The following is a 24283-nucleotide window of genomic DNA, read 5'->3' as shown; positions in this document are numbered from 1 at the left end:
ATACTCTTCTGCTGACTGGTTTCTCTGTCGGAATTTAAAAAGTTCTTCTCCTGACGCCCTGCCCTGTGAGGGATGATGGAACACAGTTTTGAACATGGTAGTAAAAATTGCTCATACAACCCAGTCTCCTCTCCTGTCCTTCCCAAATGGCTGTGGCCCAGTCTCTCACTCTCCTGGTGAACAGTGAGATGATAAATGCAATCTTGTAAGAGTCTGTGACTTTTAAGTATTATGAGTGATAAACAGTGAACAGTGTAGCAAAAATCTGAGACATTCACTTGTTTTGCCATCATACTTTTCGGGTTTGGAGATTTTCTAATTGTGGGAAGGAGTCGACTCACCCTGCCCAGATTCACAGACTGAGTCGATTCAGTCATAGCCAATAGTTGGTTGAGAGTTTGTACCAGTTGAGCAAGTTGGTTAGTTTGCTGCACTTGTTGAGTGAGTTGATGTTGTAACTGACTGATTTGTTGTTGTTGAGCTTGAAATATCAACTCCAAACTGGTCAACTCTATCTGCAAACCGGACTCATTTCCTGCAGCATCTGTTGTGGTTTGGCACAGCATTCTGTAATGAAAGACACAAACTGACAGAGAGGACACTGTAGCGGTTTATTAAGACCAACAAACAATACAAACAACAGCAAAAAAGTAAACACTATAATTAAACCAAGGTGGGAGCTAAACCACTATAGAATAGAACTAGGAAATAAACAAACCCAACAAACCTGAAAGGGAGCTACCAACAGAAATTACAAAATCCGGATATGCTGACATAAAAGTAGTAGCACCATGGTCCTGGAGGAACATTGTTTCATTTCACTGTGTACTAACTAGCTGTATATGGTTGAAATGACAATAAAGCCACTTGACTTGACTTGAAAAGAGCTGAGCTGAGCAACAGAAGACAAGGAATCGAATCAAAACAACAAGTGACACAGGCAATAGCATAAGTGGAAATTGTGGCAGAGCAAGAGCACACGGGGAAATGCAATGCTGTGCAAGGAACTGATGAATGGGTGAGTCTTATATGGAGTTGGTGATAAGCGAGAAACAATGTTCATTTGCTGCCAAGGGTGTTTTGTGAGCTGTGGGAAGAGGTTGGCTTGCTGGCTGGACTGGGCTCGTTACACTCCAGTAGTATACCACAAAGCTGAGTAAATCCTGTTTCAGTCACATGACCTTTTTCTTGAAACTGCCATATTTATGAGCATAATTTGTAGTCATTGAGGGCTTTCAAGTGTAAACCTACTGGTGCTGCATGACTGGATAGGTTGGTAAAATGCTATGACACTTGCCAGATCATCTCTGTTTACATCATCTCTGTTTGGCTAAATAAACAGCAGTATCACTTTATCAAACTTTATAAATAAAAACAACAGTTTGTGGTGAGATTACTTGCAAGCTAAAACTAGCCAGTGAACTGTGTAGCCTAGGTAGCTTCCTAGATAGCTAGTTTTAACTAGTCCTACCTGCAGGTTGATGCATAAATTAAAGTTGTATTTTCAGGGATATTTATTTTGACAGGTGTTTGTAGGTGTTTGTAATAGCAGGTGGGAAAGAAAGTTGTGAGTAAGGAACTGAAGAAACATCAGACCACATGCACCACTGATTTGATCTGAGGAGTTATTCGAGCCAGTTGTACCACATGACAGGTTCTCTGGGTATAAGGCATTCAGGATGGTTTGAGTCATGTTGTGTCTCTGCAGGATAGCGGGGACTGAAGTATGTTCAGAGAGCTGCTCTATACACTTTATTACTTTCTCTTCTCACTCTAATCACCATTGCTTCATCAGACCATATGGGATAGTCAGTCATTAGAGCTGTAGCTGAACTGTCTATTTCCTAAGGACCTTCTCTTTGGGATGGTGAATGCTTCTTTCTGCTAAATGTTAGCTGTGACTTTAAAACATGCTCTCTGGACACCATTTTCTGCTGGCTCTCAAGCTGCCTCCCTCTGGCAAGAAGAACTGGGAAGGTAGAACGTTTAGTAACCTGGTCCTGTGGGTTTACACTGTTCCTCTCTGTTGTCTCTCTGACTCTGTATTAGAGACATGAATGAGATGAATTTCTGAAGCATGCTATAAGCACAATCAGACATTTCCATGAATGCTGATACATGACTCGAGTGCACCTGGCTCTGTCTCAAGCAGGATTTAATGATTACTGATTTATCAGAGAAACAGATCAGGAGTGAACCATGCAAGACGAGAGACAGGAAACGCTCGTGTTCATAACTCTGGAACAGGGCATTTACAATGTGTACAGTGTGTACAGTAGGTAAATCAGTGATGATTGGAAGGCTGTGTCCTTGCAATCTACAGCTACTACCAATTATTTTTGTCTTAGTCAGCTGTTGTTACATTGCCCTTTGATATTTGACTTTTTATCTACCATAGAAAGAAATGCATAGTGACGGTATCTAGAAATGCTTGTGATAACAATATTGCGCACATAGACTATCATGATGTACTGTATAAGCTCTTATTGCTGTATAGCTAAAACAGTTGTGTTTTTTCTGTACTGATTTTCTTTCAGTTGCAGCATTTGCTGAATTTATTTTTTTTTTTTTTACAGTCCCTTGATAATTGCAAGTCTAGTTAAATAATTCCAAACACTGCTGAGTATTCTTGAAATCCACCTACATTGTACACTTTCTATGTGTACAATTACTGACTATTGTCCTGCACAAAGTATTAGCCCCTCTCTACTCTGTCCATCATTGTAAAGCAGCTTTCTCAAAAACCACGTTAGTTTGAGAAAGACAACAAAATAGTGATCAAACAACCAAATGGCAAACATGGGCACTGATGGTCCCACTGATGGCCAGCATTGGAACAGCCCACACAGTCCATTCGGCTAAAGTGCCGCCATGGACATGTCATGGCACAGAGGACCAAACAGCCCCAGGACTGCTCAGAACAACGGCACCAAACAACACAAACAGAAAGTTAAAGATGCAGAGCAGAGCGAACTTCCCTACCATTGCCAAAAGCAATCACGTGCTGCAGTCAATTCGCAGCCAGCAGTCACTCATCACTCATGCAACATCAAGGCCAGTTCAAATCCGCCACTCAGACTTGAGACTGAAGCTCCTCCACAAAGGGCAACCAGCGAACAAAAACATTAAAACAATAAAACAAAAGACAGGCACAAAACAAACATCACACATACAAAAGAAAGAAAGGAAAAAAGCTCCAGTGAGAAAGGGAAGCAAAAACGTGCACAGCAGAGTCTCAACGGGAAACATAACATGGTGGACGGTGCGAGTGAGGACCATTACTGACACATGGAGAGGATTGACTGGATCTTTGCTGTTCTGTCTCTGACTCATTGCTTTTTCTTCAACATTTTCTGTTTTTCCTTTTTACATTTATTTATATGGTAGAAACTTGAGCATGTGTAAGTGTTTTGGTCAAGGGTCCAGCAGTAAACTCTTATTTATTGTAAATTCAAAAACTCCTCAACTTTAACACTTAGCCACCATTTCATATCAGTGTTTCCCTCCTTTTTTCCTCACATGGTCATACCAGCATACCTGCTGAAAAATATCTACTTAAAATTAGAGATTCTTTTAAACAGTCCCTACTAAAAGAATTTACTGACTGATGGAGAGTTTGCCTCCAACCCTGGCGTACCCATAACCGTTGGTGATGCAAAGTGGGAAGTTTAACTTTATGCAAATAAGGAGCAAACAATGTGACCAACAACAAGAGGAGGAAAAGTGAAACACAGGACACATAATTTTCATAAAAAAACAGACTTTGAAGTGCACTCTGAATGGCCGTCATCACCATTTTCACATTAGATCAGTATTATGTTACAGTGAAGTTGACTATTTTCATATAACAGCATGTCCCTGAGTATTTTATTCCTCTTATACCACAGCAATTTTATTCATTTAAGCTATTTATTCATTTAAGTTTTTATTTATTAAAGAAGGACATGTCATACTTTTTATCTGTTTATAGTTACATTTAATGAAAGTGGAAACAAGTTAGTTCCTATTGTCACTTACGTTATAGCAGCTATAAACAGTCGTTCTCTCACCAGCCTCTCTTTTGTCTCTCTTTTTAAAAAATGCAGCTTGTTACGCATGTTACCAAGAAACCATAAAGCGTAAACTCCTGTCCTGAAGATGTCAAAAAAACGTAAAGTTACAGCTTTACCTCTGACTGTTACAAAGTGCTGACACTGGAGACTCCTTCCATAAATGTTAAATAAACTTCTCAGTTCAGAAAAACTTCACCATATCAACGATTACACACATTTTTAATCTGTTTATGATAACATAAGAATGATGGCATTAATATAAACCTGTGATTTGCATCGGCACTACTACAGAGCTGCTGGTATAGAAAACTAATCAACACTTTCTGACCAATCACAGTCCAGAACTCCACAACGCTGTGGTGTAAAGTAAAGATGAGGACGCTCAGAAATGTGAATGTGAGCTGAGTTGGACTGGAGACCTCCTCCCTCTTCTTCTTGTTCTCCCCGAGACTCTCTCTCTCTCTCACTCTCTCTCTCTTTCTGTTTCTCAGTTTGTGGGAGGAGCCGTCCCACCTCCTCTCTTTTTCAGCCCCGCCCCCAGCAGTATAAATCCCAGCTGTGTCGGTGTGTGTGTGTGATTTGAGCAGCAGCAGGAGCAGGAGCTCAGACGGAGCGCAATGGTCTGCTGCAGAGACGCTGCAAAATGCCGGATGGACGAGTCGCCGTGCGGGCATGGAGCACTCTCACTCTCATAGCGGCGCTGTGCAGCCTCCCGCCCCCGTCCCACGCCTACTTCGGGTACGGACCTGCGTGTGTGTGTGTGTGTGTGTGTGTGTTGCAGCTGTGTGGGGTCTCTGGTGGAACTTTAGTGGCTGTCTGAGTGAAGTATCCTGTGCAAGTGGACATGAGCTGTGTATTGATATTCCACTCATTATTATTATTATTATTATTGTATTATTCATTTATGCAGTGTGTGTGTGTGTGTGTGTGAGCTGGGTCGAGTGTGTGTGTGTGAGCTGGGTCGAGTGTGTGCACAGCAGGTTGATCACTGACAGTCTTGGTGTGGTGTTGGTGTGTTAGAGAGCTGGATGAGGAATCTCATGGTGTTAGTGAGTTAATACGAGTTTAAGAGTAGTTTATAAGAGTTAATAACTGTTTATAAGTGTTTATAAGATTTCAGAGCCAGGTTTCACAAAAGCACCATGAAATCTAAACAGAGAGATAGAGAGAGAGAGATAGATAGAGAGAGAGAGAGAGAGAGAGAGAAACTTGAAAGTGATGCTTGCTTGACCATTTAACAGCACATTTGGGAAAATAAGCGCAGTCTTTAAACACAGTTGGTGTTAATTACACTGCACTCTTTTCCGTCTGCTCTCTCACTCTTTTTCTTGTCATTCTCTTTGATCTCCGTCTCTCATGCACTCGTTCCCTCTCCTCATTCTTTTACTCTGTTCTCTTTCTTTCCATCCTGTCTTATTTTCTCTCCCACCCTTCGATATATCCTTCTACTCTTTTTAATCTCTCTCGTTATTTCTCTCTCCATTCGTTTCTGTCTCTCTATCTCGCTCTCCCTCCTTCACTCCGTCTCTCTTGCACTTGTTTTCTCCATGCTTTCTCTCCCTCCCAGTCTGTCTCACTCGTTTTCTGTCTGCGCTCTCTCTCTCTCTTTCCTTCTCTCTCCCTGTCTGTCACTCATTTTCACCCCATTCTCTATTCTTAATCTTTCTCATGCACGCCGCCCTCGTCTTTCTCTTTCTCTCTCCCACCTCTCTATCTATCCTTCTCATGTTCACCCACTCTTTGTCTCTCTCTCTATTTTTATCCTCACACTATTGCTCTCTTCATTCCTCTCTACTGTCTCTCTCCCTCCTTTACTGTCTGTCTCGCACTTGTTTCCTCCATGCTCTCTTTCCTTCTCTCTCCCTCTCTCTTTAATCCTGTTCTCATTTCCTTTTGTCTCTAACACACTTATTTTCTCCATTCTCTCTCCTACCTCTATATATCCTTTTCTACTCTTTCAATCTCTCTCTCTATTCTTCTTTAATCTTCCACATTGTTCCTCTTTTGATCCCTCTCATTTCTCTCTATCATTGTGTTGCTCTTGCACTTGTTTCCTCCATGCGCTCTCTCATTCTCTCTCTCATTCTCTCCATCTCTGTCATTTTCCCCATTATTTCCTCTTTATTTCTCTCTCCTGCTTTATCTCTCACTGTCCTACTCCCTCATTCTTATTCTATCTATCTTTCACCCTTCCTCTCTTCATCACTCTCTCCTTCAATCTCTCTTTCTTAGTCTTATTCTCTCTCCCTTTTTCCTTATCTCATTTACCCCGTCTTTTTCTTATTCTCTATTGTCTCCATCTCCATCTCTTTCTAAATTTAATTTCATTTCAACTCTGATGACTGAAGTCTCACAGCAGGGCGATGATGGTGATGATGGTGATGATGATGATGGTGTGTGTGTGTGTGTGTTTTGAATGGTTAGCGTTAGTGGCTGATGTGAGTGTGTAACTCTAACACACATGTTGTGAAGTACACAAGACTCAGAGGACTCGCTGTCCCCCGTCTCATATCTTACATAAACGCATGTGGTGTGCGATTAGAGATGCAGCACAGTGGGAACGCCTAGGTATTTATTTTCCTAGCCCTATTATATATATGTGTGTGTGTGTGTGTGTGTGTGTGTGTGTGTGTGTGTGTGTGGCTGCACGAATCTGATCTTTCAGAGCATAATAGGATCTGGGCTTGTTTAAAGAAGCATCTCATTGATCACCCTAAACGCCGTTTGTGCACTTGTTCCAACATGTTCGGGGCCAAACCCTGGCTGCGAGCGATCGGCAGTGAAAACACTAAACACAAACCTCTCCGTCTGTGTGTGTGTGTGTGTGTGTGTGTGTGTGTGCGCGCTATTAAAATAAACTTTAAAAATGATTTGTTCATGTCCGGATTCAGAGACAGTGCGAGCGCTCCGGCGAGGTGGAAGTGCTCCCTGTTACGGAGTGTACAACAATCGGATCGGTGTTATCTTCATCTCCAGTAGCCAGAGGATTTTCCTTCGAAGGTGTTTTTGTTGTCTTTGCTAATGAGTGACAGCCGTAACAAAAGGCGCGTAACAGATCTCTAAATATTGTGTCACGTGTGAGCTGATAGGGGGTAGGGTGAGGAGGGAGAGATTTTTATCTGCGATGAAAGCTTCCCCGAGGGCCTGTTTCAACCGTATTCACACTCAGCACATCCAAACCACACACGGAAAAACAGCATGGATGAGTCGTTCTGTTTTAAAGCGAATCAGGTGAAATGATTTGAGGGATTCCCCGGTTTGTTGCAAAAACAGCTGGTTCTTGTTAAACGAATGCTTCATTTAGCACAGTGAGACTGAATACACACTGGTATAAAGTTTTTAAAGTTGTATAAAGTTGTGATCTCATGAGGAAATAAACTTTAAAAACAAAGCCACTTGAATACATAGTAACAAAGAGAATTGTTTTGTCTTCAAACGACTCTTTCTAAGTAAATGACTCTTGATCAATTTGAGCTGTGAATCAAAATCCGGTCAGTTCATTGGTTGAATGTAATGATGTTTATTACGACTCACTTTAACAAGTGAACTTTAGTTTGTTTGTGTCACCGCTCTAGACTCAATGTGAGTCGATCATGGTGGAATGGTGGAAAAAAAAAGATTCAGGTGAATCGATTTGAGGGATTCTCCGGGGTTTGCTGTTAAAAAAAAAAAAAAAAAAAAAAAAAAAAGCTGGTTCTTGTTATTAGCAGCCGTTCAGTAAACAGTAAACAGATGCTTCATTTAGCACAGCGAGACTATTTTATAAAGCTTATAAGCTTGTGATCTCATGAGGAAATACACTTTAAAAACAAAACAGCAATGTAAACAAAAAGTAATGAATAGAAAAGAATCATTTCCAAGTAAATGGCTCTTGGTTCTCGGTTTATTGGTGGAGTGTTATGATGTTTATTATGACTCACTTTACCAACTTGATCTTTGTGAACTGTAATGAAATATAAAATGTTTTAACGTGATACTTTTACGTCACTGCTCCGACACTCTGAGCTAGTGGGAGCTTTTTATAAATGAGAGATTTGTTCATCGTAGAGACTCAATTTTTAAAATGAATCAGGTGAATCAATTTTAGATTCACTTCGATTCTCCGGTTTGTTGTAAAACAGCTGGTTCTTGTTATTAGCAGCCGTTCAGTAAACAAACACTTCATTTAGCACAGCGAGACTGAACACAGTACAGCTGGTGTAAAGTTTATAAAGTTGTGACCTGAAGAGGAAACAAGACAATAAATAAATAGTAATGAATAGATAGGAATCGTTTTTTTTCTAAAAATGACTCTTAACGTAAATGAATCGTGAGCAGTTTGAGTTGTGAATCAAATGTGACCAGTTCATTTGCTCTTAACTTTAATTAAATGATTTATTTGCTTCACTGCTTCAAAAATTAATTTCATAAACAATTTGTTTAGCACAGAGTGACTAAGTGTGAATGAACGGTTCTTTTTGAATTAATTTTTTCAACTCTTGAAGGTTGTTTGTTAATTAATTTCTCGTATTCAATTCCACAATCGTGTTTCTGAGTGGAAAAAAAGTATATATATATATATATATATATATATATATATATATATATATATATATAAAAGAACATAAACTAAGTTTCACACGATAAGAAATTTAACAGCTGCACAAGCACACTGAGGAAAGGAAGGATATGTGATTTGGGACGGAATCCTTTCTCGATATCCTGAAGGAAGTAGACACTTTTTAGATTCTGAGGAATGACAAATTAGGGTCATTTGTCTCTCTTACTCATATCTGAATGGCTGGAAATGATTAGGGCAGCCTGTTTATGATTTTTCATATTGCGCTGTGAGCGTGCGAGAGTGGACGGCTATTGTTCAAGAGCACTTGAAGCTCTCTGCTTTCGGCACTGTGTCTTGATGAAGTGCACGTCCTCGTTATCAGGTTGTGAAAACAAACTATAGGAAACACATTAGGAGAGAGAAGTGCGCAGTTCACATTGCACCCTCAGCCTTATCTTCCCTAATGAGCACTGATTTGCTCTTTGTCGTTTTTTGATCAAGCGTGTGGCAAAAAAAAAAATAGGGAGGTTTCTTTATAAGTGCTCAGGGAGTTTTTTGTTCCGAGTGTGATTGAACGTTTTTCGGATGAATGTTATCTCGAGCGTCTCGATCCGGCAACGGAGGCGCGACATGAAGTGCACTTGGCAAAGCGACACAACGTGAGTCACAGCTGCACACCCAAAAATCCTAATTACACACTTCGCAGAGTGTCGAGTGCGCACTAGCAGGAAGTCTAGGGTTTTATGAGTTGATTTGGGACGAGGCCTTGTTCCAAACCCCGACTCTCCCCGTGTCCCGGGGTGTGAGAGAAACGTAAACACACTCTCCTTCTCCCGGCCAAGTCAATCCGTCGCTCAAATTGTCCTCCGCACCGCAGGAATGCGAGTACTCTGGGTTTTTTTTCCCCCTTTGGCCCCCTCTGTGGCAGGTGAACCACACACACACACACACACTCACACACACACACTCCAGCTGGGTGGGAAACACAGCGATGTCATTACTGAAACATTCCTGAGGAAAAGAAAGAGAGAGAGCGAAAGTACTAGAGACAAAATGTACTATCGTTGGATCTATATCACTGTGGATGTTGGATAAACCTGGAATTTAAAGGCACTTAATTTCACACCTGGAAATGTGGGATAAAAAAAATAATAATGACGCTCAGAAAATCCACTTAATCCGCTGCGTAACCCGACTCTGAATACCAGCAACTTTCCCCACGTAAATACTGACGTAACTTTTGGACGCCAGCTCTGAATACGACCCTTAACTTACGATCTAACGACTTAGCTAAATAAGTAGCTAGCTAGCTAAATCAGGCACTTGTGTGGCATTATAGAAATGTGTGTGTGTGTGTGTGTGTGTGTGATACACAAGCACACACTCGAATATTCACACCTCACCCACTTCCTCACACACTGACCTGTCCCGCTGTGTTTAGTTTTTATAGACTGACGCTCAGGTTCAGATTTCTGTCTTCCACTGGGGGGCGCAGCGAGCGTGAGCCGTCTCTCCCTCAGCACCTCCCGCTCTGTAACCCAAGGACAGTGGGAACACCACACACACACACACACACACACACACAGGAAGACGAGACCAGTAACGCCTTGATTCCTTCTGAATTGTGAGCGAGTTGCGTTAGATAAAATAAAGTTTATGGCGTATTGTATAAGTGAGGTGATGGGGGAGGGGCAGCTGCGTAATTATTACAGGAACAGTTTCCAATAGGGGACACTGACGGGGTCCTACAATGAAGTTACAGTGTCATGACAGACAGACAGCATGAGAAACAGACAGAAAAAAAGGGAGAGAGAGAGAGAGAGAGAGAGAGAGAGAGAGAGAGCAAGGGAGAGATTGATGGGGAGAGACAGAAAAGAGCAAGGGGAGAGAGATAGAAAGAAACAGAGAGACAGATTGAGAGTGAGGGAGAGACAAATGAAGAGAGACAGACAGACAGATAGAGAGAGAGGCAGAGAGACAGAGAGAGAGAGGCAGAGAGTCAGATAGAGAGACAGAGAGACAGACAGAGAGAAAGAAAGATGGAGAGACAGAGAGAGAGAGACAGAGAGTCAGAGAGAGAGAAAGAGAGACAGAGAGAGAGACAGAGAGACTGACAGAGAGAAAGAGAGACAGAGAGACAGACAGAGAGAAAGAAAGATGGAGAGACAGACAGAGAGAGAGACAGAGAGACAGACAGAGAGAGAGAGAGAGAGAGAGACAGAGAGAGAGAGAGAGTCAGAGAGAGAGAGAGCAAGGGGCACGAGATGGGGAAAAGAGACAGAAAGAAACAGATAAAGACAGACAGAGAGAAAGAGAGATAGAGACAGACAGAGAGACAGTAAAAAACTCGTGTTCGACTTTTCAGTGATAGTTTGAATTGTTTGTTGTTTGAAATGTATGATTAAGTGTGTGTGTGTGTGTGTGTGTGTGTGTGTGTGTGTGTGTGTGTGTGTGTGGAGACTCGGCTTAGTCGCACCCGTCTTTCTCTATCTTTGCTCTGGATGATGTCATGAACGCAGATCAAAGGTCAAAGCAGAGGTCACTAATGAGTCACTTCCTGTTTCTGCCAGTGACCTCTCCTCTGCAAGCTGTGGTGCAGTTCCATGCCACTTTGTTCCTTAGATGATCACACACACACACACACACACACACACGCTGTGATATGATCTGCACACACAAATATGTCTTTTGCTGTTACTCCGTCCTTTGTCCCTGCCTATGGTGCCGTTATAAATCAGTGACATCACCGTCCATGACATCGCTGTCCGGCTACAGAGGGACGGAGAGCTGTGCAGTTTAGCGTTAGTTCAGCTAACACATGATAATTACATCATTAACACACACTTCATCCATTTATTCTTCATCACACACTCACAAGCTAACACTAACTATTCAGAACGTCCAGAGTGAGACAGAGAGACAGACAGAAAAGTGAGAGATAGACAGAGCGACAGAGATGGAAAACAAAGAGACAACAAAAAAAGACAGTGAGAGAGCGAGAAAGAAACCGAGAGCGAGCGAGGGACAGTGACAGAAAGAGAGCAACAGACACCGAGAGATAGACGAAAGAAAGAGAGAGAGAGACAGAAAAGAGAGAGAGAAAAGAGAGAGAGAGAAGAGAGAGAGAGACAGAGTGAAAGAGAGAGCAACAGAAAATAGAGAGAAAGAGAAACAGCATGAAAGACAGAGAGAGACAGAAAAGAGACAGCAGGAGACAGAGAGAAAAGAGAGAGAGAGCATGAAAGACAGAGAGAGACAGAAAAGAGAGAGAGAGCATGAAAGACAGAGAGAAAAGAGAGAGACAGAGAGAGACAGAAACGTGAGAGACAGTGAAAGAGGGAGCAACAGAAAATAGACAGAAAGGGAAAAAGCGTGAAAGACAGAGACAGAAACAGAAGGGCAGAATGGCAGTAATGATGGAGAGATGTGTGTGTGTGGGGTGTGTGTGTGTGTGTGTGTGTGTGTGTGTGTGTGTGTGTTTTGTATGTATACTGACACTGAACAGACTTTTCCTTCCTTCACACACACACACACACACACACACACACACACACACACAGTCTGGGAAACGTCTCAGTAAGTTTGTAGAGCGACTGCAGACAAATGCGTATTTATACAGAAAGCAATTATCTCACATGCTAGCAGCTAATTAGCTAATTAGCAAGTATTTGGAAACTATGGAAAGACGCATGAGTAGCGAGAGGTTACACAACACTAACACACATCCATGGGCGGAGCTTAAGTGAAATTTGATCAGCCAATCACAGCCTTGATCATGTGACACCACCGCTAAGCTTTCTTTGCACTTCTGCAGCTCGATCTACTGCTTAGCATAAAGCGGAAATAGCTAACGCACAGTGCTAATGATAACAAGGTAATCAGTGGGTTCAAGTAGCTTACAGTTAGCTAGTTTGCTAGTGAATGAAAGAAGGCTAGTGGTGATGTCACATGATGTCACTAGTTTGCAGTTGATCAGATGTAAACTCCGCCCTGTTTGACTCAGAATGAGGACGAGTTTGCTAACACAGTAGCCGAACAGTTAGCATTAGCAGAGAGAGGAATGTGAAGCCTGTCGTTCGTCTCACACTTTCCCCCACATCTGCCTTTGTTTTGGGTTCGACTCAGACAGCTGTGTGTGTGTGTGTGTGTGTGTGTGTGTGTGTGTGGGGTGTGTTTGGGGTCAGCAGCTGGAGAGAATGATTGGCATGTGTTTGGTATTAATTTAGCCCAGGTTAACCCTGCGAGGGGGTTGAGGACCGTTCAAAGCAAGCTCGAGCGCGTTCTTACAGCATACACACTCCGGCCGAGCGAGCCATCAGCTTGCTAACCTACTAGCATGCTAATTCGCTAGCAAGTAAACTTTAGTCTAATGTTTCCTAGCGCACGAGCTTCTCAGCTCATAAACAAACACAACCAGGCTGTTAAAGCAGAACTCTCTAATTAGCAAGCTAATGAGCTAGCTAATGGAATTTAGGGGTAGCAATGATTATATAAAATTGATCATAAGACATCACGCTGCTTATATTCACTTTTTCAGCTTGACATAGTGATTAGCATAAAATACCTGATGCAATTACACAGTTTGGCTCAACTAGCTGAGCTAGCCATCTGCCAAAACGCAACAGTGTGCTAATAATCAGCTAATCGTTTAGTTCAGAGTTAACCGTATGTCTCCAGCTAGATAAATATCTAGCTAGTCACGTTCATTAGCTAGTTAGCTAGTTAGGCTAGTGTAGTAGGTTATGTTAGCATTTATCAGAGTGCAGTTTAGTGTTTATTACAGTGCGTTAGAGTGTGGTACAGTATATTAGTGTTTATTAGAGTGTGTTAATGTTTAGTAGAGTATGTTAGTGTAGTGATGTATATATGTGCTGAGCATGTGTGTTTGTGTGTGTGTATATTATGAGCGTGTGTGATGAGTGTGTGTGTGTATGTGATGAGCGTGTGTGTGTATGTGATGAGTGTGTGATGAGTGTATGTGATGTGTGTGTGTGTGTGATGAGCGTGTGTGATGAGTGTGCGTGTGATAAGCATATGTGTGTGTTTGTGTATGTGATGAGTGTGTGTGATGAGAGTGTGTGTGTGTGTGTGATGAGCGTGTGATTAGCGTGTATGTATGTGTGTGTGTGTGTATGATGAGTGTGTGTGATGAGCGTGTTTGTGTGTGTGATGAGCGTGTGTGATTAGCGTGTATGTGTGTGTATATGATGAGTGTGTGTGTGATGAGCGTGTGATTACCGTGTGTGTGTGTGTGTGTGTATATGATGAGTGTGTGTGTGATGAGCGTGTGATTAGCGTGTATGTGTGTGTGTATATGATGAGTGTGTGTGATGAGCGTGTGTGATTAGCGTGTATGTGTGTGTGTATATGATGAGTGTGTGTGATGAGCATGTGTGATTAGCGTGTATGTGTGTGTGTGTATATGATGAGTGTGTGATGAGCGTGTGATTAGCGTGTATGTGTGTGTGTATATGATGAGTGTGTGATGAGCGTGTGATTAGCGTGTATGTGTGTGTGTATATGATGAGTGTGTGATGAGCGTGTGCTTAGCGTGTATATGTGTGTGTATATGATGAGTGTGTGTGATTAGCGTGTATGTGTGTGTGTGTATGATGAGTGTGTGATGAGCGTGTGATTACCGTGTATGTGTGTGTGTATATGATGAGTGTGTGATGAGCGTGTGATTAGCGTGTATGTGTGTGTGTATATGATGAGTGTGTGTGATGAGCGTGTGTGATTAGCGTGTATGTGTGTGTGTATGATGAGTGTGTGATGAGTGTGTGTGATTAGCGTGTATGTGTGTGTGTATGATGAGTGTGTGATGAGTGTGTGTGATTAGCGTGTATGTGTGTGTATATGATGAGTGTGTGTGAGATGAGTGTGTGTGCTTAGCGTGTATGTGTGTGTGTATATGATGAGTGTGTGTGATGAGCGTGTGTGATTAGCGTGTATGTGTGTGTATATGATGAGTGTGTGTGATGAGCGTGTGATTAGCGTGTATGTGTGTGTATATGATGAGTGTGTGTGATGAGCGTGTGATTAGCGTGTATGTGTGTGTATATGATGAGTGTGTGATGAGCGTGTGATTAGCGTGTATGTGTGTGTGTATATGATGAGTGTGTGTGATGAGCGTGTGATTAGCGTGTATGTGTGTGTGTATATGATGAGTGTGTGTGATGAGCGTGTGATTAGCGTGTATGTGTGTGTATATGATGAGTGTGATGAGCGTGTGATTAGCGTGTATGTGTGTGTATATGATGAGTGTGTGATGAGCATGTGTGATTAGCGTGTATGTGTGTGTGTATATGAGTGTGTGTGATGAGCGTGTGATTAGCGTGTATGTATGTATGTGTGTGTATGATGAGTGTGTGTGATGAGCATGTGTGATTAGTGTGTGTGTGTGTGTGTGCATGTTATTGTTGGCCGTCTCATGTCTAACGGAGGTGAAGCTCACTGTCACTCTCTTGGCTGGTATTCAGTGCTGACTGCTCTCCATCAGCGTGTGTGTTTTCCAGACATCACTGTAGCAGGCTCTTAGGGATTAGCTGTGGTTAACATAGCTTTTCACATGGTGTGTGTGTGTGTGTGTGTGTGTGTGTGGCTTCATCTTCATGACCTCACTCCTCATTACAGCTCCATAATGATTCTCACACACCAATTTAAAAGTCGTTAGCCCTAACGAGCACCACCAAAGCTGTACAAATAAACCACCAACAACCAGACGGAAACTGAAATTACTTAATTATCTCTGTAGCATCTTTTAGTAATAATGTTGTTAGTGTTGCTGTGTTAGTACTAACACTGTTAGTGTTAACACTGTAGTGTTAGAGTTAGTGTTGTCGGTGTTAGTACTAACACTGTTAGTGTTAACACTGTAGTGTTAGAGTTAGTGTTGTCGGTGTTAGTACTAACACTGTTAGTGTTAACACTGTAGTGTTAGAGTTAGTGTTGTCGGTGTTAGTACTAACACTGTTAGTGTTAACACTGTAGTGTTAGAGTTAGTGTTGTCGGTACTCTTAGTTTTAATGTAAAGTGAGATTTGTTGCTAATTTCTGGAGAATAGTTAAAGCTAGTATTGAGTGATGTTATTGTTATTGTTAGTATGGTTAGTACTGTTCATTTTAGTATTGTTCAGAATCGTGCTTTACTGGTCAAGTGCACTGGAGTATACTTTGACTTTACTAGTATTTATTAATCTATTAGTCTTGTTAGTGTTAATACTTTCATGTTAGTATTGTTAGTAATGTTTGTGTTAGTATTGGTAGTGTTAGTATTGGTAGTGTTAGTACTGATAGTGTTTGTACTGTTAGTACTGGTAGTGTTAGTACTGATAGTGTTAGTATTGTTAGTATTGATAGGGTTAGTACTGATAGTGTTAGTACTGTTAGTATTGGTAGTGTTAGTATTGTTAGTACCGATAGTGTTAGTACTGTTAGTATTGGTAGTGTTAGTACTGGTAGTGTTAGTATTGTTAGTATTGTTAGTATTGGTAGTGTTAGTACTTTAGTTTTAGTATGGTTAGATTTTTTTAGTATTGTTAGTGTTAATACGTTAGTGTTGTCAGTACTGTTAGTACTGGAAGTGGTAGTACTTTATTTTAAGTATTGTTAGTTTTAGTATTGTTAGTGCTGGAATTTTAATGTTATTAAATTTCATTAATTTATTGTTTACTGTTAAAATTCAAATTTATTGTTAGACTTGTTAGCGTTGTAATGATTTCGTTGTTAACATTATTAGTACTGTTAGGGAGAGAGTGCATGTTTTTGAACGCACCCTCGCGTCCACAGATTCTGTCTACATGCTGTAAATACACGTTTCCATCCAGGTGTAATTAACACTGTTGGCAAAAAAGGGGCCAAGCTGAGCAAACAGCCGTGATGAAGAAAGATTAGAGATAAGTAAAGATAACGTAAACCTTCGCTGTTTTATTTTCCTATCACGCTCAGCGTGTTGCTGTGCCAACATCTAAAACATTAGCACAGGAGAAAAGGGGCATGACTCAGAGTAATATCACTCCTATTCATTTCCACATTTATGGGGAGGCACAAATACATGTGCAAGGGATTGTGGGAAAGTGAGCAGCCTGGCGACATGGCCAGAAAAGCTCCCCTCGTAGCCACATGTAGCGCTGACCAATCAGGACTCCGGCAAGCGTGTGTCGGTGTGTCGGTGTGTCAGTGTGTGTGTGTTCATACAGTGATCTGTGTGTAATGACATCAGGCTGAGATTTTCAGGGCTCAGTCAGAGCTCTATACTTAACAAATCCGTGGTGACAGGAGGGCCTGAACGCAGTGTATGTGTGTGTTGTGGAGGAGATTTGGCGTACGAACATCATTCGTGACAGTGTTGACGTGCTCGGTTATTCATCATCAACTCAGCGTGATATTTTCCACACGACCTGTTTGAGAGAAGCTCATTTTTAGAACAGGTCCGTGACTGTTAGCTAGTCTGCGCTTCGGTATTGATTTTAACACTTTCCTTTGGTTGAATCACCTTCACCATCTTAGTAGCTGTTCCAGTATACCACAGGTCATCACCTGGTGGACTGCAGTCTGGATGCAACCCGGCAAAGTGTTTCAGCTGTATAGCTGTAGACTTAACTATAGAGAGAACTAGAGAGGTTAGACAGGGAAGGTTTTTTTAATTTAACCTTTCTACTCTAATTAATGAAGATGATGAATAAAGAAATGTTTAGAGATGAATGGACAGAGATGTGTGCACTTATTATCTGCTTCAATTCAAACCAGAAGTCTTATCTGCTCAGAGTAGAGGCGTGAATCTGGATAAAATGTATTTACTGCATTCATTCATTCATTTATCCATCTGCAGTACCTTCTTTATCCTGATGGTGATTTAAATCACTAATTTGTTTATATTTTCAAAAATAGAGCCAACTGAGTTTGTTAGAAAACACTGATACTGTGGGCAGGTACAGATTTATAATAAATAATAACTGTGGGAGCGGTGGGATTGCTCAAACTCACCTCTATTTCAGAGTGCAAAAGTGATTCAGACAACAAAACATACCTGCTTAATCTCTTACCTGAACCTTTATACGTAGCTACGTATAAATACGCGATACGCATTATTACAAGATTAATTTGACAAGCTGGCGTAGCACCTAGAACTTGATATCCATTGCAAACGCATGGAATCATCAACTCTACTGAAATACCAATACATAAATGTTCTGAGAATTTTCAGGGTGTTTATAAAGATAGAAAAGTTCTGCAAGTTTTAGTGGAACTGTGTGTTGCATTGTCGTATCCTTCTTCGCCCTTATATAATGATATTTTGTGATGACTAAAGAGTAAACTGAACTCAACAAACAAACACACTTTCTCTCATCACTGTGAATGCTCTCTAGTTCTCACCTGTACATTCCCGCCCCTGTGGCATTGTGGGTAAAAAGGTAAAGCTGCAGAAGTGGGAGGGAGTGTTTAGCCGGAGGGCGTAGGGATTAGCGGATCTCTGCATTTGAAATGGCTCTAGTTCTACAGCCGCTTTTGTGCAGCAGATATATGATGGACGTCACGTAGAAAGAACGAGCAGAAGAAAGACGCGTCGATCCTCTTTTTGTTCTCGAGTTCTCGCTTCGGGGTGTGAGCACATCGCAGCACGAACAAGATACACATTACTCGTAGTCGAGGATTAAACACAGCTGCTTGCGACATGCAGTAAAAAGAAAAAAAGTATAAATCTTTACTGAAGATACTCGATGAAAACAGATGCTTGACTCATACACGTTTTTGGAGAAATGGATTTTGTTTCGTCATCGTTCTGAAATTTCTATCTGGTCCCTGCTGCTGTGTCAGCACAGGCACGGACTGAGCCCTATTGGTTCAGGACTTTTTGGAATAATATGAATAACACTATGAACTTAAATGCATTCATCATATTTGTCATCCCATTACAGAGCGTGTCTCATGTACCTTCCCTTTTAAAAATAAATGCCTCTAAACTCGCATCCCCCAAACCCCCAAGTTGTGACTTGCCTGGTTTCCACTTCGAAATTCGTCCCCGTTGTCAAAGTGCAGGAGAAAAGCAAACACCTTTTTTTTTTTTTTTTTTTGGAAAGAATGTACGATCCTCAAGCTTAGACACGTGCACAAAGTCCTGTGGGCCTCATTTACACTGTGGACCGTGACGGACGCTCGGAGGAGTGTGGGCCACTGAAGGTCAGGAAGGACACATCGACTACGTCCTCTAAATGTAGTGAAGCACCTTCATAAAACCTGCCATAAGAAGGAAAAATTGCCACCAGGAACTCTGAATTTGCAAAACCCGCCTTTTGCTCTACATCAGCATGTCTCCATGTGGAAAATCCTTATAAAATTTCAATCATCACACAGTTCCGTAGCCCGAAGCAGATTTCATGTCCAGGCTGTTAGTGTTTATTCAGTTACCTCCAGCACGACACATCCTCCGAGTCACGATCTAGTTACTGGTACAGCAATTTTTACTAGGTGGGTTAATTAGCGACAATCTTTTCAGCATCAGGAACACTCAGGTATGTTGAAACACTAAAACCAAGCAGCACAGAGAAGTCATATAACTCTCCTGCTTACCACGTGCAAGTCACCTCGCGGTTCACACAATAAAGACGCTAGCCAAAATGGATTTAATAACGTTATTTACATACAAAGTGAAGGGAGAACACCACAGCTCATAGCTGAAATTTTCGCCAACAAGTTGCTGACTTTTTGTCGAGGTCACAAACACAATGTGCTGCATTAGAAACTTTATCGTGGAGGAAAAGGAGTACGGCTACTTAGTCATTCATCTTCTCTAAGTCTACTTCTCTAAGTAATGCCCTTATCTGGCTAACTAGCTCATCATATATTATTACATTACATTAGCTACCACATTTTAACCAAATCAGTTCGATTTCTGGGACGAGACACATGGCTGAGCATGTAATAAATGAGGTTCAATGTCAGAGTACCAACCAGGAACACCACAAACCTAGGGAAAAAAGAAAACTAGGGATACTCTAACCTGGACTGGAAGGAAACTAGGGACCTATAAAGTAGGAACACCAGAGAGGAAGGAGGAAAGTAGGGACACTACAAATTGACAAGAAGGAAACTAGGCTCCTGTAAACTAAGGACACTAGAAAGATGGAAGAATGAAATTATGACTAAAATTATAACTAAAAAAAAATAAAGGAAACTAGGAACCTGTAAACTAGGGACACTCCAAACTGGACAAGAAGAAAACTAGAGATTAGAGACTCTCTGAACTGGGAAATAAAGAATGTGGGGACCTGGAAACTAGGGAAGAAGGAAACTAAAGAAAACCCTGAGGCTAAAATTACTAAAAGAAGGGAACAAGGAAACTGGAGACTTGTAACTTAGGGACCCTGGAATTTAGGGAACACAATGAAAGTAAAATGACTAAAAAAAGAAAGTAAGAAAAGAAACTAAAGACCTGTAAAAAGGGACAATGGAAAATAAGAGACGTCTCCAACTAAGAAACTCTTGAAACAGAAAAACAAGAAAACAGAAAACTGGAAACTAGTTCTCTTAAAGACAGATATTAAGACAGTTTTATGCTCACTATAGCTCTCAGCCAATCAGAACACACTGACCTGCTCTCAGCCAATCAGAACACATTGGCCTGGACTGCTATTAGTGAAAAATGATGGAAAATTCACTTTTTATCACTGATAAAAAAAAACAGCATTTCTAGTGTTGCTTCTATACTCGCAGACCGGAGTGCCAGATTTAAGAGGATACACTAGGCTGTGTAAAACCCTGTGTGTATGTGTGTGTGTGTGTGTGTGTGTGTGTGTGTGTGAGAGAGAGAGAGAGAAAGAGAGAGAGAGATTCCCATAAACTGGTTTATCCACACAGCTGTGTGTTGGACGTGTAAAATTGACCCAGAATTACACATAATGAGCGAGAGGCGTGTTGTTGAAGTCAGGCTGGTCTGGAAAACCTCAGAATGCCGGTCAGGGTTTTATTGACGCTCGCTCTAAAATAAACTGACACCGAGAGGTGTTAGGGCATCGCCCGCTCTCTCTCTCTGTGTGTGTGTGTGTGTGTGTGTAATCGTGCTAGAATTGTCCTTCCCTCTTTCTAAGGGGAAAATCAGAAGGGACTGCATTTGTCCGAGGACTGGTTTCTGTACACAGGACGTCCACAGTGTCCCCCTTACCCCAAGACACGTTCTGTGTGTGAAGACGTTAAGATAGTCTTCTTCAGTTTTGCATTTCAGCTACAAGGCTAATTTAGCGAACAAGTAACAGAAGCATATAGCCTCCAGTTTAGCTTTGTGCAAGCCACGTGTTTAAAGTTTTTGACGCAACAGAACATGACAAAGCGAGAGATGATCGTTCACATTCTACATACGTGCAAAACACTGACCTACGGCGTGCGTCATCTGACATTTCAGTAACTAACTATAAGTAAGGTGACACTGAGTTAGTATTTAGTACAGTATAGAGACATTACAAACAAAAAATAATGCTTGGAAGGATGTAGCAGAGATCGTTGGTGCTTCTAGTGAGTGCACGTAGCTAGAACAGTGAGCTTGCTTACCCATGAGAGACAAACTACATGTGGCATGTGTGACTTGTCACTTGCCAGTGTGAATGTAGAGTTATATTTGAGATAATTTAAATTCTTTATCCTATTAAACTCCATTATATCTGCGCTAACAATAACAACACCTCCCCATTTAAAGCAGCGCATCATACAACCGCTAGCTTCTCACAGGAATAATTTAAATGATTCCTATGTGTTAGTGTGACTCTCACTTGTTCTTGAGTGTGTAGGTTTGTGTGTGTGTGTGTGTGTGTGTGTGTAAATAGTACAGACTACATTCCTGCAGGTGAATAAGTGTAAAGAGGTGTATTAATGCTTGGTGTTTTCTCACACATGGATTCCTACAACATGTTTGAACAGGGCGCGCTCACGGCTATTCAGCTCAACACACCATCGCACTGTGTGTGTTAATCTAACAATTACACTTCTCACACTCTATTGCAGTGCTCTGATTGGCTGAGAGCAGGACAGACGATAATTACACACGGTAAATACACGCAATAAAAAGTGTACATGTGTTCCTGTCTGGATGAGACAGCTTATTGTCTAAACAATGTCACAATTACAGATTACCCATAATGCACTGGAACACAGTCAATGTCCTATATAGTGGTTTTGGGACACAGCCACACCTGACGGATGATTCGAACACTTTACAGTAATAGAATAACTTTTTTTTTCCTTTTGGTTTTCAGGCTGACGGGGAATGAGCCCCTGTCCATCCTACCTCTGAGCTTCCAGCCCGAGGACGGACCAGCGAGGGCACACTACAAACTCTGCGACCGGCTCAAACTGGAGAAGAAGCAGCGCAGGATGTGCAGACGAGACCCGGGCGTGGCCGAGACGCTCATGGAGGCCATCAGCCTCAGCGCACTCGAGTGTCAGTATCAGTTCCGCTTCGAGAGGTGGAACTGCACCCTAGAGGGGCGCTACAGAGCAAACATCTTAAAAAGAGGTGAGTGTCCAGTCTTTTGCTGGTTTCTGATTGGCTGAAAGCTATAAGGCAGATCATTTCCAATGTCCTTAGTTTTCTTGTTTCTTGTTTTTATGATCCACTGTTTCTTGTGTTTCTATTTTCCTCACTAGATTTGCCTATTTTCCATTTTATCTAGTTTGCAGGTCCCAATTTTCTTTGTCGCTGTTTCTAGTTTCCAGAAATATTGGCTCCACCCACCAGGCAAATGGTTGCTTAAAAGTCTGTAAATAAGCATTTGAAACACATCAAATGTGGAATGTTTGCGACATATTTAGTGATTCTGGTGCTAATTTGTTGGTTGTTGCTGTATTTTTGTTATTCTTGTGAGAAGTTAGTGATTGTGTGTCGCATGTTGTCACAGGGGGTCATTGTTATTGCTTGAGCAGTTACAGTGGAGTTTAATAGGAGATAACATTCGGGTTTCACTGTTAGCTCCTAACAATAAAACTTCTTTTCTCACTCACTATTATCCAGCAACATTCAGCTTTATATGTTAATGAGAAATCCAGTGTAGAAGCAGTGGAGACATTGGAACAAATGCTGTACCAGAATGTAATGCAGCTATACAACGCTGAGTCATGGCAAATTCCCGGCTAGGCTAGTTAGCTTCGGAAGCTGATATGTTTGAGCAGAATGTACAGATTTAAAAGTGAGAGCAGGACAGAATAAAGAGCTGCTGCATCATGCTTTTTAGGTCGAGATGAATCAAGGGCTAAATCCCACTGCAATACTACCAGCAGGTAGTCAAATGCCATTGTAGGTAACGTAGGAAACTGTTAACCAAAGTGAAAATACACCAACATGTCCATGAAAAGTTTGAAGTAAAAAGTAAAATCAGAATTCCATTTCAAAATAAATCTTGATCATGTTAATTATAAAATTATTTTAAAAATTCTAGTCTATTTTCTGATTTTAGTGCTGATCAGTATAAACAATCCCAACAGAACCTGACGGCAGGTGTGTGTGTGTGTGTGTGTGTGTGCAGGTTTTAAAGAGACAGCGTTTCTCTACGCGATCTCCTCAGCTGGTTTGACCCACGCCATGGCTAAAGCGTGCAGCGCGGGACGGATGGAACGCTGCACCTGTGACGAGGCTCCTGACCTGGAGAACCGAAAGGCCTGGCAGTGGGGGGGCTGCGGGGACAACCTGAAATACAGCAACAAGTTTGTCAAGGACTTCCTGGGCAAGAGGTCCAACAAAGACCTGCGCGCACGCGTCGACATGCACAACAGCCATGTTGGCATGAAGGTGGGTGTGGACGTCATCAGACTTTACCTGTGAAATTCAGCCTTGCCTCTCAGCACCTCGCTAGGCACACTTCCAGCAAATTCACCAGGCGTCACATTTACCAGTCAATACATCATGTCTGTGTTGAAAGCATGATCGCTCAGATGATTTCTGACGCACTTAGCAAGAATGTTGCTATACCACAGCTGAAAATTAGGCTTGTAATGTTGACTTTGGAGATTTTTGGTTGTAAAAAGGGCAGCTGTGAAAAATGTTCTGTTTAGACGACTTAATGACATGAAGTACCACACAGTGATCTGGCACCTTGCACTTATGCATAACAGGCAGACTTAAAAAGAAAGTTAAGACAAAAACAAGCAGGAAGCTGAAATATTACCGAAAGACTTGCTGCTGTTCAGTTCTGTCAAGGACACAAATACAGACAAACTTTAAAAGAAAACTCCCCCTTTTCTCTCTCCATGCCTCAAATGTCTAGGCACTAGATAGTCACGTACACAGGGCTGTAGTCAGTCGGCATCAGTACATTTATGTGGGGAAAGTTCCTGGTATTCAGAGTCGGGTTACACGGCTGCTTAAGTGGATTTTCTGAGCTCCACGTTCTGATGTTTAAAATCACCCGCGTATAGTTCACACCTACGAGGTCACCTGATCTTCTAGAAGCGTCCGAGATGGTGTTTTTCAGTAGCATCTACACCGCTGCCTTTAAACACGAACACCTTTAAATCTGAAAAAAAAAATCGGGGATAGAAAATGCAGACTGGAGAAGGAAATAGCGTTTTTTTTCCACTCATTGTTGTCAAATGTAATACAGTGTAACATAAAAATAAGAGACTATTTAAAACGGAATAATAAAAACACTAAGATGATGATATATGAATGAGAAAATGAATTATCACATGGATAACTCCAAGTTTGGTTA

At 41.6% G+C, this 24283-nt stretch overlaps 1 protein-coding gene across 1 annotated transcript in view; it reads left to right on the top strand.

The window, feature by feature from the left end:
• The first annotated feature begins 4641 nt into the window (after positions 1 to 4641).
• wnt9a (wingless-type MMTV integration site family, member 9A) overlaps positions 4642 to 24283 on the top strand; it is a 28353-nt gene continuing 8711 nt past the window's right edge. Inside the window, exons 1-3 of the mRNA XM_026910264.3 lie at positions 4642 to 4790; positions 21836 to 22095; positions 23102 to 23364. Coding sequence (XP_026766065.1) covers positions 4696 to 4790; positions 21836 to 22095; positions 23102 to 23364 — 618 coding nt within the window. The 5' untranslated portion in view covers positions 4642 to 4695. The remainder of the gene's footprint in view (positions 4791 to 21835; positions 22096 to 23101; positions 23365 to 24283) is intronic.

This window comes from Pangasianodon hypophthalmus, chromosome 4 (assembly GCF_027358585.1).
Source record: "Pangasianodon hypophthalmus isolate fPanHyp1 chromosome 4, fPanHyp1.pri, whole genome shotgun sequence".
Taxonomy (NCBI): domain Eukaryota; kingdom Metazoa; phylum Chordata; class Actinopteri; order Siluriformes; family Pangasiidae; genus Pangasianodon; species Pangasianodon hypophthalmus.
The sequence above is the reverse complement of the archived record's forward strand: the minus strand, read 5'-3'. Positions and strand labels throughout refer to the sequence as shown.